This window comes from Lepidochelys kempii, chromosome 1 (genome assembly GCF_965140285.1).
Source record: "Lepidochelys kempii isolate rLepKem1 chromosome 1, rLepKem1.hap1, whole genome shotgun sequence".
In the NCBI taxonomy this organism is placed as follows: domain Eukaryota; kingdom Metazoa; phylum Chordata; order Testudines; family Cheloniidae; genus Lepidochelys; species Lepidochelys kempii.
Window position 1 is genome coordinate 164,818,004 of NC_136380.1, and position 16,288 is coordinate 164,834,291.

At 41.0% G+C, this 16,288-nt stretch overlaps 1 protein-coding gene across 1 annotated transcript in view; it reads right to left on the reverse strand.

Moving 5' to 3' along the window:
* Window positions 1–480: 480 nt before the first annotated feature.
* The window catches only part of MRPS6 (mitochondrial ribosomal protein S6), a 74,478-nt gene continuing 58,670 nt past the window's right edge, over window positions 481–16,288 (reverse strand). Inside the window, exons 3-4 of the mRNA XM_073361512.2 lie at window positions 14,003–14,142; window positions 481–1,053 (exon numbers count right to left, since the gene is read on the reverse strand). Coding sequence (XP_073217613.2) covers window positions 873–1,053; window positions 14,003–14,142 — 321 coding nt within the window. The 3' untranslated portion in view covers window positions 481–872. The remainder of the gene's footprint in view (window positions 1,054–14,002; window positions 14,143–16,288) is intronic.

A 16,288-nucleotide genomic window follows, 5' to 3' on the forward strand; every position in this document is an offset into this window, starting at 1 on the left:
GTCTCCTTGATGGGAAAGATGGTGGATGCAATGAAAGGACAGGGTAAATGGGGGGAGGAAGAAATGGGGATTTCCTCAGGGATCTAACAGTCAGAGGACCCCCAGCAGGTAATACTCTAGTGGTAATACCTACCATGTCTCCCCGTTTTCTCCATCAGTACAGGAATAGGGGAAAGCCAAAAAATTAGTTTATTTTGTTTGAAATGTTTCTAAATGTAAAGTGTCAGGTGGCTCCATCTTATAGTAAAACAAAGGACAATATCTTGCATTTTTCTGCTCACACTAGTCCAGTCATTCTCGGAACTGCCATCTGGAAGTATCTACCTTCTTCCATAGAGAGTGTTTATTTGTACTTAGACCAACCCCCTGTGATTATATTCAGAAGAGTAGGTTAGAATGCCTTATGGCAGGGTATAAGTGTAACATTTCCCTGCACCTTTTATAGTCTTCAACAACAGACAAAGCTTATTTCGAATCACCTTTATTATCTTGTTTAAAATAAAAAAAATCATACCGCTATACAGTATACATTGTCGAACAGAGCTTTCTTAATCTACTGTGTACAAAGTCTGAAGTAATCTTACTGAAAAAAAAATTGCTATTTTTAGTCTCCTGATGGGTAGACAGAACTTCATCAGATGTAATGCTTTATGAGGAAAGCAAATCAATTTTTAGACTAGTCATCAACTATTAACATAAGAATACAAATTAACTATTTAATTAACAACAAAAAAGAAAGCTAAAGGTTACATTAACTCCAGATGCCATATGACTACAATAGATGACTCTGTACGTAGACAAAAATTATGACCACAGTTGTATCCGAAAGCAGGGCTAAAATAAAAAGGTTTCAGATATGGTCTTTTGGATACTCATTTTTTCTTGGTATATAGTTTATCTTCATAGTTGACTGGGATTATGCCACCACATTCTTCTGTCTTTGATACTGGATGCTTTAAAAAAGTAGGTCTAATTACATCAACATCACGTCCTAAATGGTCCATCATCGTTGAAACAATCGTAGGTGGGCCATCAAAGTCTACCAAAAAATACCTGTAATGGAAAACACACACAGATACAATAAAATAAGATATATGCACTGCAAAAGCTTTTATTCATACCGTCATTCTGTTGGAATTGTAAAATCAAACTCCCAATTATCTATGAGGAATACCTTATATTTTGTTTTTTTGAACTGTTTTTAAAACAAAGCTCAGTAACATTATGGATTTAAAACACAGGTAAGTCAATTTATATGGAGCTACACAACCGAAAACAATGGAAGTGGGCATCTTTCCTATTCACAGGGCACCATTTCTTGTCTGTGCACTCAAACTGGAATCAGAGGTCTGCCTTTACTTACTCCATACATTTACATACATAGTATTTTTCACACCATTTAGAAGTTGCATATTTATTTGAGTTAAAAAAAATGTACACTTTCCCTCCTTGAATTCAATGCATTTCTCCTCAGGGATCCTTGCCATGTGGAGAATGGACTCACGAACAGATGTCAGTGTCAAACATCTAAAGCTTATATATCATATGGGCAATATTTCATCCATCCCAACACTACTTTATAACTGAGTGGAAGTTTAAAATAGCAGCAGGAAGTAGGGAGGGAGGAGAGCGAGCGAGCTGGAGCTAGCCCAAATGAGCATGTATTCATTAGTGACATGTTTTAACTTCTGAAAACTGAGGACGCTCCATTTCTATTTAAGGCCCCTATGTCACTTCTGCAGTCACTCAAGTCAAGTAACTCACGCATTGGATCCTGTTCTATTAATTCACTTTTCATTTTGAAGGAATCTTTTTAAACTCCAGTGGGATAGAGCGAATGGTAAGGTCTATTGCTCTTCCAAACATATGCTAGTCCCATTTTGGAGGAGAGACTACAACTGGATATTGTATTTCAGTGTTCAGAAATAAATCCTCATACAATTCCCATATCCTCAAATTTTTTCAGAGAGCGAGGTCCACGGCTCTTGCATATTTTGAGTGATTTTACTGCAGCCAGCATATTCATGTTGAAAGATAAGAAATAGATGGCAATTTGGCATTGTAAATAAACTTGTAGTTGTGGGGATTTTTAATCCATCAGCTTGCTTTTGGTAAGGCTTTAACTACAGTACAGTACAAAGGAAGTCTCAGCTGTCTCTCAGAAGTCCTATTAAAGATTAGACGATTACAGTGAGTAGACAGTTTCCAACTGCAGCATTCATTAAAGATACAGTAGACCGCACAATAATTCCCATTTAGCTTTTTGTTTTAAAACTTCTGTACAGTCGCATTTATTAAAGCTATGTGAGTAAAGACAACTGCTCTCTCTGAAGTATACCTCAGTAGAATGCAAAAACGAGTCAGCCACAAAGGGGAACCATATTTTCTTCACATATAATTAGGGCCTTACCAAATTTACGGCCATGAAAAACACGTCACGGACCGTGAAATCTGGTCTTTTGTGTGCTTTTACTCTATACTATACAGATTTTCATGGGAGAGACCAGCATTTCTCAAATTGGGGGTTCTAGCCCAAAAGGGAGTTGCGGGGGGGGGGGGGTTGCAAGGTTATCGTAGGGGGGTTACAGTATTTCCACCCTTACTACTTTGCTGTCTTCAGAGCTGGGCAGCCAGAGAGCAGTGGCTGTTGGGTGGGCACCCAGCTCTGAAGGCAGCGCCCCGCCAGCAATACCATACCATACCAGGCCCCCCTTACTTCTGCGCTGCTGCCTTCAGAGGTGGGTGGCTGGAAAGCGGCAGTTGCTGACTGTGGACCCAGCTCTGCAGGCAGCAGCGCAGAGGTAAGGGTGGCAGTACCACACCAGGCCATCCTTATCTTTGCACTGCTGCTGGCAGCAGCTCTGCCTTCAGAGCTGGGATCCTGGCCAGCAGTCACTGCTCTCTGGTCGCCCAGCAGCAGCACGGAAGCAAAGGTAGCAGTACCACAACCCCCACTGCAATAACCTTGTGACCCCCCCTCCCCCTACACACACACCTTCTTTCTTGGTCAGGACCCCTACAATTACAACACCATGAAATTTCAGATTTAAATAGCTGAAATAATGACATTAACGATTGTTAAAATCCTATGACTGTGAAATTGACCAAAATTGACTGGGAATTTGGTAGGGCCCTACGTAAAACCCAGAACAATCCATACTCAAAACAAACAGAGGCCAAGTGTACCAGCTAGTTTTACTTGGAAATTATATCTGACATGTAGTACTTTTTCCCCACAGTAAGGGCCAGATTCTAATGTAATCTAATTTCAGGTGCATACAATGCATCACAGCACACTCACAAAAGTGTTGAGCTATGCAACAAGTGCCAGGCACCCAAGATGAGAAACTGGGCCTACATATACATCAGAACACAGAGTACAGAGAATGTGTCAACAACAAAAAGTTCTTTATGTTTTCCATATTATGACATATGAGGAAAACAAACTCCTCCAATCTAAATACCTGCGAGAGGAAGTCCCATGACCATCAACAGGTATTACACACAGAGAGAGAACAAAATTCCCCCACTACGGAGGGGCAGCACAAAGCCTATGGGTCTGCCTACACTGCAACTGGGAGCGAACCTCCCAGCCCAGGTAGATAGAGGCATGTTAGCTCTGCTCAAGCTAGTGCACTAAAAATAGCAGTTTGGAGGTTGCAGTGCAGATAAGTGGTTTGGGGTAGTCACCTGAGATTGGACCCTGGGGTTTGGGCAGCCTTGAACCTGAGTAGCTGCGTGTTGCATTGTCCGCACTGTTACGGCTAGCATGCTAGCTCGAGCAGAGCTAACACAAGTCTCTCTACTTGTGCTGGGATGCTCGCTCCCTGCTGCAGTGTAGACATATCCTATACGCCACTTTTAAGGGTAAAGGTGGGACATAAGTGGTGCAAAGGTCTTACGCTGGCCTGCTGCACAGAGGTGAATGCTGCACACAAGGAGAAAACAATAAAGGAGGATTTCCTTAACTGAGCATTCCCAGCCCCTAAATGAATGTGCAGCAATGGACACTAATAACCTTTTGTAGCAGAAGTGCTGCAATTTGGAAAACTGAATTAAAGTACTGAATTTCCCTGTATTAGGCTTGAATGGCAAAATCTCCCATGACACTACTTAAGGGACCCAATCCTGTAGTCTGTACTGAAGCAACTAGTCCCCTTGGGGCAGATCCTCAGTGCATGAGGTCAGGTGGAACTATGACAATTTACACCCCATGACTTCAATAGGACTAGTTATGTGAAACTACTCCTCTCATGAATGCTACAATGAAGCCTAATTGCAAAGTCTCAGGGACTTCAATGGGGAGCAGGATTGGGCCCAATACATTTGGAAAAACAGAAATGCCTTAATACTGTCTTATCTCCAGTGAGTAAGAGAAGTCACATACTTTAGACTTTATATAAAAAAAACAATGGGTAAAGCCTAACAATAGTGGAATAAATTACAACTCTTTTAACGTTTCCCAAAGGATGTGCATGGCCAAGGAAGGAAAATCCTATTTTCAGTTAAGATATTGACTACCACAGCAAAGATGCAGGACCCTGAAATCCTTTCATAGTTCCAACCAAAAAGGAAAGGAAAGCAAGTTCTAATAGATCGTACTACATCAAGGTTTGCATGCTCTTTAGCAGTTAGCAACAACATTCATTCATGAACTGCCCCACTTTTCCATGCTATTTTGGCTTTGCTTTTACAGAATTTCATTCCATTTCTAAATGCAAGTTGTGTGCTGCTTTTACTGTGCTCCTAAAACTGCAGTAGCTTTTCTCCCAAAGGCAGGTTTACTGCTTTGTGGTCTCTCACACATAAGCAGACAGTGGAAATTTCCACTGACGCACTGTTGATAAACGAAGGAGAAGTGGGGGATGGGAAGGATGAGCTGCTCCAGCACGTCTGTGTCTTTTTCAGAGAGTAGATATTTTAGCTGAAGACACAAAAATGCAGCAGTTGGGAGAATGCAATTTAGAAACAATACCAACCATCCTTCCTTCAGCGTAAGAAAGCAGTAATTGCTCTGATCTATAAATGGGGGGGGGAATAACAAGTCTTTTTGCCTTTTGTTTCCATTAATTTAATTGTGCTTAAACAAACAAAAAAAAAAAAAAAAAAAACCATGTTAGGCTGCTGCGATTCACGAGCTGATCTGGAACCCTGCCCATAAAGACAAAGGTAGCTAGTCAGAGATGTGTATCTGAATACAGATGTAGGTATTTAAACCTACAGTTCAATCGTGCACACAGCAGCCTCACGTTTTTCTTCGTTTAAAGCAGTCAGCTGTGGACACACAAATATTGCAGCTACTCTTTGTCAGGTGACCAAAATAAAACCCCAGCAAGGCTGGGAGGATGATAACATGAAATATAGGAGATAAACAGTCTCTTTTTGCACACACAGCTGGAAAATGGGAGTTTCAACTCTCTAGGAGTTAGCAAAGTCATCAGGGAGAAAGACAGGAAAATTCCACTCTGATTTACTGTGAGACCAGTTATTTTTGTAACCCTGTTCTAAGGTAAATAGAAGGGTAATTTAAATACAGGACAGCAGAACCTTTATCTGCTGAAATGTCAGTGCTATCAAAGGAAGGGGGTCTCCTTTTGCACCTTAAAGTAGCGAGATTTCATTTCTTATATATCCAGGCCAAGAATTATTTCAACCTTTAGCCCAAAAATTACCCACATCTCTGTTTTCAAATGGGTACTTTGACTTAGATGACACATGAGAAGCTCCTAGATCAAAGCTTGCTTTTAAATCTTCTTGGGACATAGCTCTCAGCCTAGTGTACTGTGATTGAGAGCAGAGAGAAAGGGAAGAACTGAAAGAGGTTGAGTGGTCAGCAATCTGGTTAGCTACCCAAAAAAGTTTCCACATGCTGCAAAGGAGAGAATGTTAGATATGGTTAGCCCTCATGCTTTAGGACTCCTCTTTTCTTTAGGAGCTTTAAATCTTGGGGCTTGTCTACACTGACACTTTACAGTGCTGCAACTTTCTCGCTCAGGGGTGTGAAAAAACACCCTCCCCCCCGAACGCTGCAACTACACAGCCATGTTAAAGCGCTGCCGTGGCATGCCCTAAGTAAGCTTCTGTAATGGAGAGGTTGAGGGGGTCGGAGAGAGTGCAGGCTCTAATCTACAGGTAGGATGGGAATGTCCATTGGGATTCAGAGCGGAGGACAAGAGGGGTGACATTATAATGAGAGTTACTGGATGTTTCTGCCAAAACTAACCTAATTGAAATAGTTAATTTTGACATTTGAAATACCATTGTTAGACGTTAGCATTAGCACCCCACTGATGCCTGTGATCACATTATAGGTTTGTTTTTTGTCCCTCTGGATTTTAAACATTGTAAAGGCTCCCAGAGAATTCTTATGGACACTCATTATTTTTACTCTTATAAATCAGAATAAATAAAATTACATCCAGATGGTATGGGTTAGTGAATAAGGATTCAACCCCTCTCTCTCAAATGGAAATACTGTTCTGTAATAAGCTGCCTGTTTAAAAATAAGTTGTACAAGGACAGCACCTAGCCTCAAAATACACAGTACTCAGAAGCAGGAAACCCTGAACAACACACTACCTGGCATTTGCACAATAATGCTTCTAATATCTGAGCCACTTCAAGAACATTGAAATTGTTAAAACACTCCTCTGAGGAATTATCCCCAGTTTACACATTGGGAAATTGAGGTACAGAGACATGAAAGGAGCAAATCCTATCCCCTGAGGAGGGGACAGAGCCACCCACTGCTGTGTGTATCCTGTAGTCCTTCCTCCACAGAAGAGGGGATGCTAGGGGGTAGAGAGGCTAGTCACACTACTTCAGGAGGCTGGAGTAACAGCTATGGAGCAGATCCACTATAAGGAGCTCCCCAAAGCTCAGGTGAGCTATTCAAGCTGAAATCCTCTTCCCAGAAGGCAGTCCATATGATATTCCCAGTGTCACACAGTGAATCAACAGCAGAGCAAGAAATACAACCTAAGTTTCCTGACTTCTAGTCCTGGGTTCTATTAGGTGTTCAATTCCATTTCTTATACCCAATCATAACCATGGTATCTGAGCGCCAATATAGCAAGAAAAGCAAAATCTGAATTTGCTGTGTCAGAAAACAAATAGGCTGATGAGACATGTAGGAATAAACATCAAAACAAAAAAAGATTGAGTGGCATGTGGGCAAATAAATGAGGACTGCTACCTTTTCAAAATTAAACCTGAAAAGGAAGAAAACAACAAGGTGAAAAAAGCTGGCAAACGGCACATGGTATCTATTATGAATAACCAAAATTATGCATAGTTTGCAGCGGAACGCACAAATAAATGAAATGAATTCTACAGAGAGTGTGTGGACAGAGCTAAGAAAGCTACTGAATTCCAAACAGATTATGGAAAAAACAAACATGGTGGGTGAGGCAAGATCTTTATTGGACCCAACCTTTCTGTTACACAGCGATAAACTGAATTTAAAATGTTCAGTGCTGTTTCACAAAAAACATCTCTACTAACAAATCTGACCTTCTCTAGGACACAGAGAGATACAGGGTCAGAGGCAGGATTCTAAAACTCTGGATTCCTGGCTCCTATTCCTGTGCTCAAATCAACATGTACTGGCTCTCTAGCATAAAGAATACCACGGGTTTAAATATTAGTAGTGTCCTCCAGTTTTACATTAAAACACCAATACAGCAATGATTTAGTCAAATTTTTTCCTAAATTTACCCCAACACGCACATAGAAATTTATAGTTTTTGTAATGTTTAAAGCATACTAAGAGCTCACATGCTTCCAGCAGTTCAGAGCTGATGTTTATCCTTTGGACAAGCAAATTTTAATTCTTTTTTTAAAAAGCCATAATTTGCCTAAAAAAAACCCACCAAACATTAGGGGGAAAACATACAGTAACAGAAATTACAGGTATTAAGAGTGAAATTTTGTTCCTATTGAAGTCAATGCAGAAGTCCCATGGTCTTCGATGAAGCCAGGATTTCACCTTATGTATAATTTTGGCCCCCCAATGACATATCTTTATCATAAAGGTCAGATACTGTAAGTGATTAGAAAGTTATATGATTAAAAACAAAAAGGAATACAGAAAGCTGCAACTATTCCTAAATTTAAGAAATGGTATTTAGGAAAGGTAAGCAATATTTCACCCACCACATGGGCTACAAAAGAGCTGTTTTTCTGTTCAGGATACATTTTATACATCTAGCTCTCAAAATATACATGAATATGAATTGCTAGCCATCTTCTCACAATTACTTAAACTTAAAGGCTCAGTTATACCCTGAAACATAAAGGTAAACACCACCCAAGTTCCTGGGAAAACTATTACTGCTACAGTGTTTGCACAAGAGATGTTTTTCAAGGACACAGCAGATTGCACAGAGGTAAATTTAAGAGGAAGAGACAGCCCTGAATTTGTACCAGTTCAAGTGTTGCCCCCACCATCAATATACTCTTTCACAGTAAATACAGTTTGCTTACTAAGATCAAGGTAACTTTACACTTCTGCTGAGATCTTCAAAGCTGCCTAGGGGATTTAGACACCCAACTTCCATTAAGTTTAATGGCAATTGTGTGTCTAAATCCCTTATGGGCTTTGAAAAATCAAAACATTGAAATAAGTAGAGATCAGTTGGCTGTAAAATTCCCATTACCTGGCAACGCCCCTGGGTATTCTTAAAATACTCGTTTGCCCCTCATATACCAACAGCATTCTCTGAAGAGTGGCATGGTAGCACTATGGATCCACACAACAAACAACTGCCCTACAATTAACCTCTGAATATTTTCCTGTTTGACTCCTCTCCATTTAGTAAAGGCATTACATTAACCTGGCTAAGTACCTTAGCTGCTTGTCATGTATATTATACTGTATGATTTTGTGCCATGTTTCTCAGTCAAACCCAGCTTTATTATTGCACATGAATATTTTACCCGTATTTTAAAATGTAATTAACTAGATGGAAAAAGAATATTCAGTAAAACAGAGAGGGCTCCAACTATGGTCTGTGGACTATAGAGCACTTTTTGGTGGGATTGTTCAGAGCTGGCAGGGTTGCCCTGTGCTGGCTCTCTACAATATTTCCAATTGAGAAAAACAAAATGGGTAGGAGGGGGAGCTGAAGCAAAGAGCAAAAGCAGACAGTATAATTACTGTTTTACCCTACTAGAAAAAAAAAACACACTCGAGACAAGCGAAAACCCATTATATAATTTCCTAATGTTACTTTTTCATGTAAACACTCCCCGTAGCTGGCACAGGGACGTTATGCCTCTATAACTGGAAGGCAGGTGGTTCATATGATGGTCACTGGGAGGAGACTGTTTCCCATGGAAAATCTCTGCTAAAATGTGGCCTACACTATGAATGTTTTACTGTCGGAGTTCTCACACTGTTTACCAGCCAGGAGGCCAAAGGTGAGTGGATTCAGCATACATCCCAAGCCCACAAGCATCTGGAAACAAAGGGAAGCAATCAATTGAACGATTAGCTTTACCAAGAGTCACATAAAACCTCCACGCAAGGCTTCGAAAGATTCAGAATTCTGTCCTATCCGTCTCTTCTTACCAGACATAATACCACCTACACCAATGCTTCTCAAGCTATCTGATGTGGGGGACCGGCAATTTTTTTTTCCAATGTGCGCCCAGACCGGCAGTCGATGGCTCATGGACCGGCACCGGTCCACAGACCACCACTTTGAGTAGCACTGACCTACGCCACTCATAGTAGCCTTTTAGTTTCCTTCATAAACAGCTTTGGCAGAATGAGAGATGGAGCTGTGACACTTAAAACCAAGTTAATGAGACAGAAGAGTTAAACAGCATTCAAAAAGTGCCTATTAAAGGGAAGATTAATTTAAGATTTTTTAATAAAAGACAGGTTGCTGGATGTAGATTTAGCTCACTGTAATATTTTGATAAACTACTGTGGTTTTCACGCTCTGTACCATTTTAAATAAAACAATTAAATACCTTTACAAGTGTTATAGGGAGGGAACAAAGTGATTTTAAAAGGTGAATAAAGAACTGGCTTTTATTTCCTATTCCTAGAATTTACTTAATTACCTGAGTTACCTAAGGTCTTAAACACAGAAAATATCTGATGGCACATCAATAATCCACCACAAATGAGTACTGCAGCACAGCTCTATCTGCTACAGAAGAACAATCACAGTACATGGGTACATCCAGGGACACACTCCCGCTTATTATAGGCACAGCTTGAACAGCACTGCCTCTTATTAAGGTTGCCTAACACTACTCACTGTACAGACCCTGTTTTAAGTTGCTCACAACCTTTTCAAACTTAAACCGTTTGGGCTGAAATTTTACATGCTCAGTGTCTGCCTCAAATTGAGGGTTGTTGTGTGTGTTTGTGTTATTTATTTATTTTATTTTAGCTAAAACCATTCAGACACTTCTAACAAGACCAAGAAAAAAAATATGTTGTTTTGTCCATGTTAAAAAATTCTTGAAACCTCTCTCTGAACAGCTCTAGCCTCCCATGCTTTGGAGCAGGCACTTGAATTTGGCAGGGATGTGCCTTTTGCCATGAAATCCAAGCAAATGAGGCCAAGTTAAGTCTGAAAAACTGTTGTTTGCACTGGCTCAGTAGAGACTTCTTAGAGTACAACAGCTAAAATCTCTGATGATTCCATCCGCACTGAGCATGCTGGAGCCTCTCATAGCTCCTGCATGTGACTGCACATGTACCAGCCCCACTGAGCATGCTCCAGTTCAGGACCACATGGGTGAAGAGCTGGGTACTCGAATTGAGGGCACGGAGCCTGTCTCTCCTTCTGTGCTCAATATCCCCACTGCTGGCATCCACGCAGCATGGAGGAGTAAACAGTCTGACTCTAATGCAGAGGAGACAAAAGTCGGACAGGGAAGAGGGAAAGGAGTAGATTGGGACAAGACTACTAGGACTAGAGGATGGGCGAGACAGGCAGAAATTGAGACTGGGACTAGCTGGGCAGGGAGACTGGGACTTGGAACTGGGTGGGGAAAGGGAGACTGGCCCTGGGAGCTGGTGACACAAGTGAGAAGGATGAGCAGGTTGGCTCATGGGGGGAAAGACAGAGTTGGTTAGACAAGGAGACTGGGGCTAGGAACCAGTGGGGGGGGGGGGGGAGCAACAGGAGCAGAGGAGAGGGGGAAGACAGATCTAGCAAACAGCTTGGGTGAGGAGGCATAACTGGGCAAGGAGAATGGGACAAGCAACTAGGAAAGGGTTAGACTGAGATAAGGAGCAAAACGCACTATGGAACTTCTAGTGCACAGTAGCAAGGCCCATGGCCACAACTCGAATGTGGCACACTAGTGCAGCGCACTTACCCTGGCTTGCAGCACACTATCTCATCATGTAGATAACTTCTATGGTTGCTGTGCATCCTTAATTTGTCCCTCCTTGTGCTTATATGCCTATGCATTATGATAGTCTTTAATTACATAATCATATATCATAGGACCCCTGCCTCATTCAGTGCACAGAATGGACCTGCTCTAGGGATGAATCTGGGTTGTGCAGTAAAGGAGGCTGCTGTTTATTAGGACCCCTGAATCATTTGTTGCAGAAGTTGAAAGGTGTATAATGAATGGGGATTGCAGGAAGAGAACGGGAAATCTCATGGTTAAGACAACTGAACAGTGCCCAGGAGAGTTGGATTCTATCCCTACCTCTGCCACAGAATTCCTACGTCATGGTGGGCTTGTCACTTGAACCAAACTTTTTCACAGGTGGTCCCTAATCGTGTGTTCCTCATTTTTTTGGAAGCCTGACTTAACCCTGGGATCTGATCTGCAGAAGTGTTGACCGCTCACAGCTCCAACTGCCGTCAATGGGAGCTGTGCTTGAATATATAATGCAAATACCCTGAAAAGTCAGGTCCTAGGCATCTCAAATTGGACACCCAAAATTAGTAGATACTTTTGACCTTAATCTATCTGTGTTTCAGTTCCCCATTTGTAAAATGGGGATAATACCATCCACAACATCCTGTGAGATGAGTGAAGATAAATTAATATTTGTGAAACATTCAAATACTACAGTGTTGAGTGCCATAGGGAAAACCCACAAGGAAATTAATAATTCTGTATTCAGAAAACGGTTTGGATAGTGTGCAGTAAATCAGGTCTGCGGCCATATATTGAACAATGGGAATAAAACTTAAAACACTGAATAGTTGCTCATTCAGTGTTCACTGTCCATCCTGTGCACTGAATGAGACAGGAGACAAATTAAGGTTGCACAGGCAAACTTAATTCTGTTATTTCCTTACTTCTAGGTGCTTGACTTTGCGATTTCAATGTTCTTTTAATATAGCTGTTTGTGTGCAATTGTATATAGCACCAGAAACATTGTATGGCAAGTGACAGAAAATGCAGCCCCAGAGCTGAAGAGGCCACAATTTATTTGCTAGATCCTGTGAACAGTTACTTTCATGTTTAGACAATGAGACTAAACACTGGACTAATGGCTTCCAGGATTAGGCAATGCGCCAGTGCGTGATAATTACAAACACCAAGAAGGAAGGGAGGAGGAAGATGATGGTCATACAGCGCTGTTGCTTTGGTTAGCAATATGCACCTCATGGAGGTTTCAAGGTTTTGTTTGAGTGGGAGAGAGGAGGAGTTGTTTGCTGGTTTTGTTTCTCCCCCTCAAACTGGCAGAGATCACCTCTCTGACTTTACACAGGAGAATAAAAAGGTCTTCTGAAGTGGGACTGAATTTGTGAGTCAAACGTGGGGAAAGAAGTTGAGAAAGGCTATGCAGCTTAAACATGCATCTTTCAAAGTGTACGTGATTTTCCCTTTGCATGTACCCAGCCTAGCCAAAGGTTAGTTTGCATATTGGCTGGCCATCAAATTTCACATATTTATGTGAAAAATATTAAGAAAAATGTATCTTAATGTTATTTTGAGTACTGTATGCAGCCACTATATAATACTCGTTGCCTAGCAACATTTCTCAATCCTTTCAGAGAAGCAGCATCCATATCAGAGGTAGTCTCAAATAGTTTAACAGCAGCAAAGCACAGGGTTAAGCAATCAAAAGGATGAAATCTTCATTACATTCTCACTGCATCCAGGAAGAGAGTTTATATTCAACATAATAATGCAGTATATCACATAAAAGCATTCTGCAAAAATTATCCCCAAAATAATCGAGTCATTATTATACTTCCCTCAAATTATGCAGACAGATAGTCCTCTTTAATAAAAAATAGCATTATGGGAACAAGTATGTCTTACAGGGCACATATGGCAGCTAACAGTTCAGACATGTTAGAATAAAAAAAAAAAATCACTACCGCCAATTAGTATTGGCATTCTCATTTACAGTCAATAGATTCTGTTGTTGTTGAAGTCCTATCACTGGCTTCTGGGGAAAAAAATTACGCATCCAGGAGGAAGCACAGTCTTTACTGTGGAAGATATCTCTCAGGGTTTGTCTACACGGCAGTCAGACATCCACGGCTGTCCTGTGCCAGTTGACTTGGGCTCACGGGGCTCGAACTAAGGGTCTGTTTAACTGCAGTGTAGATGTTGGGACACGGGTTGCAGCCCGAGCTCTGGGACCCTCCCACCTAGCATGGTCCTAGAGTCTGGGCTCCAGCATGAGCCCAGACATCTGCACTGCAATTAAACAGCCCGAGCCCCACAAGCCCAAGTCAGCTGGCACGGGTCAGTCGAGGGTTTTTAACTGTAGCATAGACACACCATCAGAATACAGCTTGTTTAGACACTTGAAACAAGACTATTTGCAGCACTGTGGTTGATGGACTTACAATAAAAACTAACTCGCACAAGATAAACATACTTAGAACTCATAGTGCTTTACAAGTTATATGCCAATAGTCATAGGATACTTACTCGGGTTACCCATCTCCTACATATTTGAACTGATACCCACAGAAAAGACCAAACCAGCCACCATAAATGTTTACATTTTAAGAGATTGAAGGGATTTTAAGGGATCTGATATAGACCATACCCTCCTCTTCTGTGATCTTGATTATGCTTGGAGATTTTATATGGCAGTGATCTTTCTCCCAGGTTTTCCAAGTCCCTCACAACTGCTCCTCTCTCCATCAAAGCCTCTATTGTGCGCTTCAGTGCAGCAGCCATCTCAGGCTTCAAAAAGAGAAAAAAGAAAAAAGAAACACACTCAGATATGGTTCTAAATTAATTAGAATCAATTAATATAGTTACCTGGTTCAACTGTTAGAGGAGGCAAATTAGCAACACAACAAGCCAATGAGGAAACATGAATTGACATCTTACTCAAATATAAACTGAAATTTTGAAACTGTAGCCCTGACTCTGCTACCATTGAGCTCGATGATGCAAAATCAGGCTCTATCGATGGGAAAAGAGCCAAAACAGTCAATGGGCCTGATTCACATCTGCCCTGCACCTTGTATAGCCATTTATATCAAGTCCACTGATTTGGAATAATTTTGCGTGCTGTTTGTACTGGTATAAATAAATACAAGAGGTTCAGGAGAACAGTGAATCAGCCCCAGTGGTTTTAAGGCTCTAATCAGATTTCCATGGACCATTAACACAATAAATAAATCAGTGCATTAACAACAATTTCTCAGTCCAATAACTGGCATAATTTACGGTGTTGCTCAACATAATGAAAAAATCAAATAAAAAGCGTACAAAGGGAATCAGCCAAAGTTTGGCTGATTGCAGATACCACTGATTAGCTAGAGACTTATTTTACATGGTCATTTCAATTACGTATGTGTAAAAAGAACATGGAGCCTTGTTTAGATTCATGGTGAAATATTTCATTGACTTTATAAATGTTTGGAATTTGAGCAAAAGTTTGGCTTTATTTATGAAATAAGGAACTGAAAAGGACAATGTATAAATGAATTCTGCTCCTAACAAGTAATTGTACTGATCTGAGGAATGGACACACTGCCAAAGACTGAACAGTTTCTTTCTTAGCACATATCAAGGCTGGTTTATAGTTTTAGACCAGTTCAACACTCACCCTTCACCATTACTTTATTTCATCTTTATTTATAGAAAAGCTAAAATGTTTCAGTTGTGTGTCTTCAAGATTGTTGGGACTTGGTGAAGAGGATTATCAGCATTCCCAGGGAACAACACATTCATCCTACTATTTATGACACACTAAGTGATGTTGACAGGCAATCTCAAGAACCACAACCACATTGTTAATACAGTGTTTCTAGATGCTGATGTGAGAAGTAAGAGGAAGTACTGTGGGGAAACAAATCCCATATGGAGAAGGGAAAACGGAGACTGTAAGTAGCTATAATATCCAACAGAATTATAAAAATATGCTGTACAGATACTTATAAGATAACATCTCACATTAAAACATATTCCTGTGCTCACTTGCTTGATGTAATGGCAAGAGCTGGAAATAAAGTTATGAAATATAGTTAGCAAAATTTTAAAATGGTTAGAATTTAAGTAAACATATCACTGTGACAGTCTCAGCATTCCCTCTCAGCCTGAAGTGACCTTGTGCAATTCCTCACTTACCTTATCTGTAAAATGAGTGAATATTAGTTACCTCCCTCTAAGGTAGGAATATGAAGCCTTGGTTAACAACAAGAAGTTAACAACAGAAATATTAACAGCAGTCAGTGAAAGAGTAGAATTCATGCTCTCCTGGCTTGCAGCTCAGTGCACATTGCCCTAGGCCAGGGGTTTTCAGCCTGGGGGTCAGGACTCCTCATGGGGTCACAAGGTTATTACATGGGAGATCACGAGCTATCAGCCTCCACCCCAAAGCCCACTTTGCTTCAAGCATTTATAATGGTGTTAAATATATTTTTTAAAAATGTTTTTAATTTATAAGGGGGGGGGGTCGCACTCAGAGGCTTGCTTTGTGAAAGGGGTCATCAGTACAAAAGTGTGAGAACCACTGTCCTAGGCTATAGGTTATCTTATAGGGGAGAGTTTCCCCTCTGGTTTTACCAGACACGCAAATGCAGCATAGACATGCACCATATCTACAGAGCTTGCTTGGACTAGCAGTGCCAAAAGCCTGGGAACTGACAAGAACAAAGGAACTCTGGCTGGATTAGAAGGACTCATTCTCCAGAGAGAAGGAAGTTGTTGGGGAACTGTTTGGCAAAAGCAGAATGACACATAGGTGCTGCAACTAGGGGCATGGGGGGTGCTGCAGCACCCCCTGGCTTGAAGTGGCTTCCATTATATACAGGGCTTACAATGACTCTCAGTACCCCCGCTATAAAAACTGTTCCAGCACCCCTGGAATGACACCCAG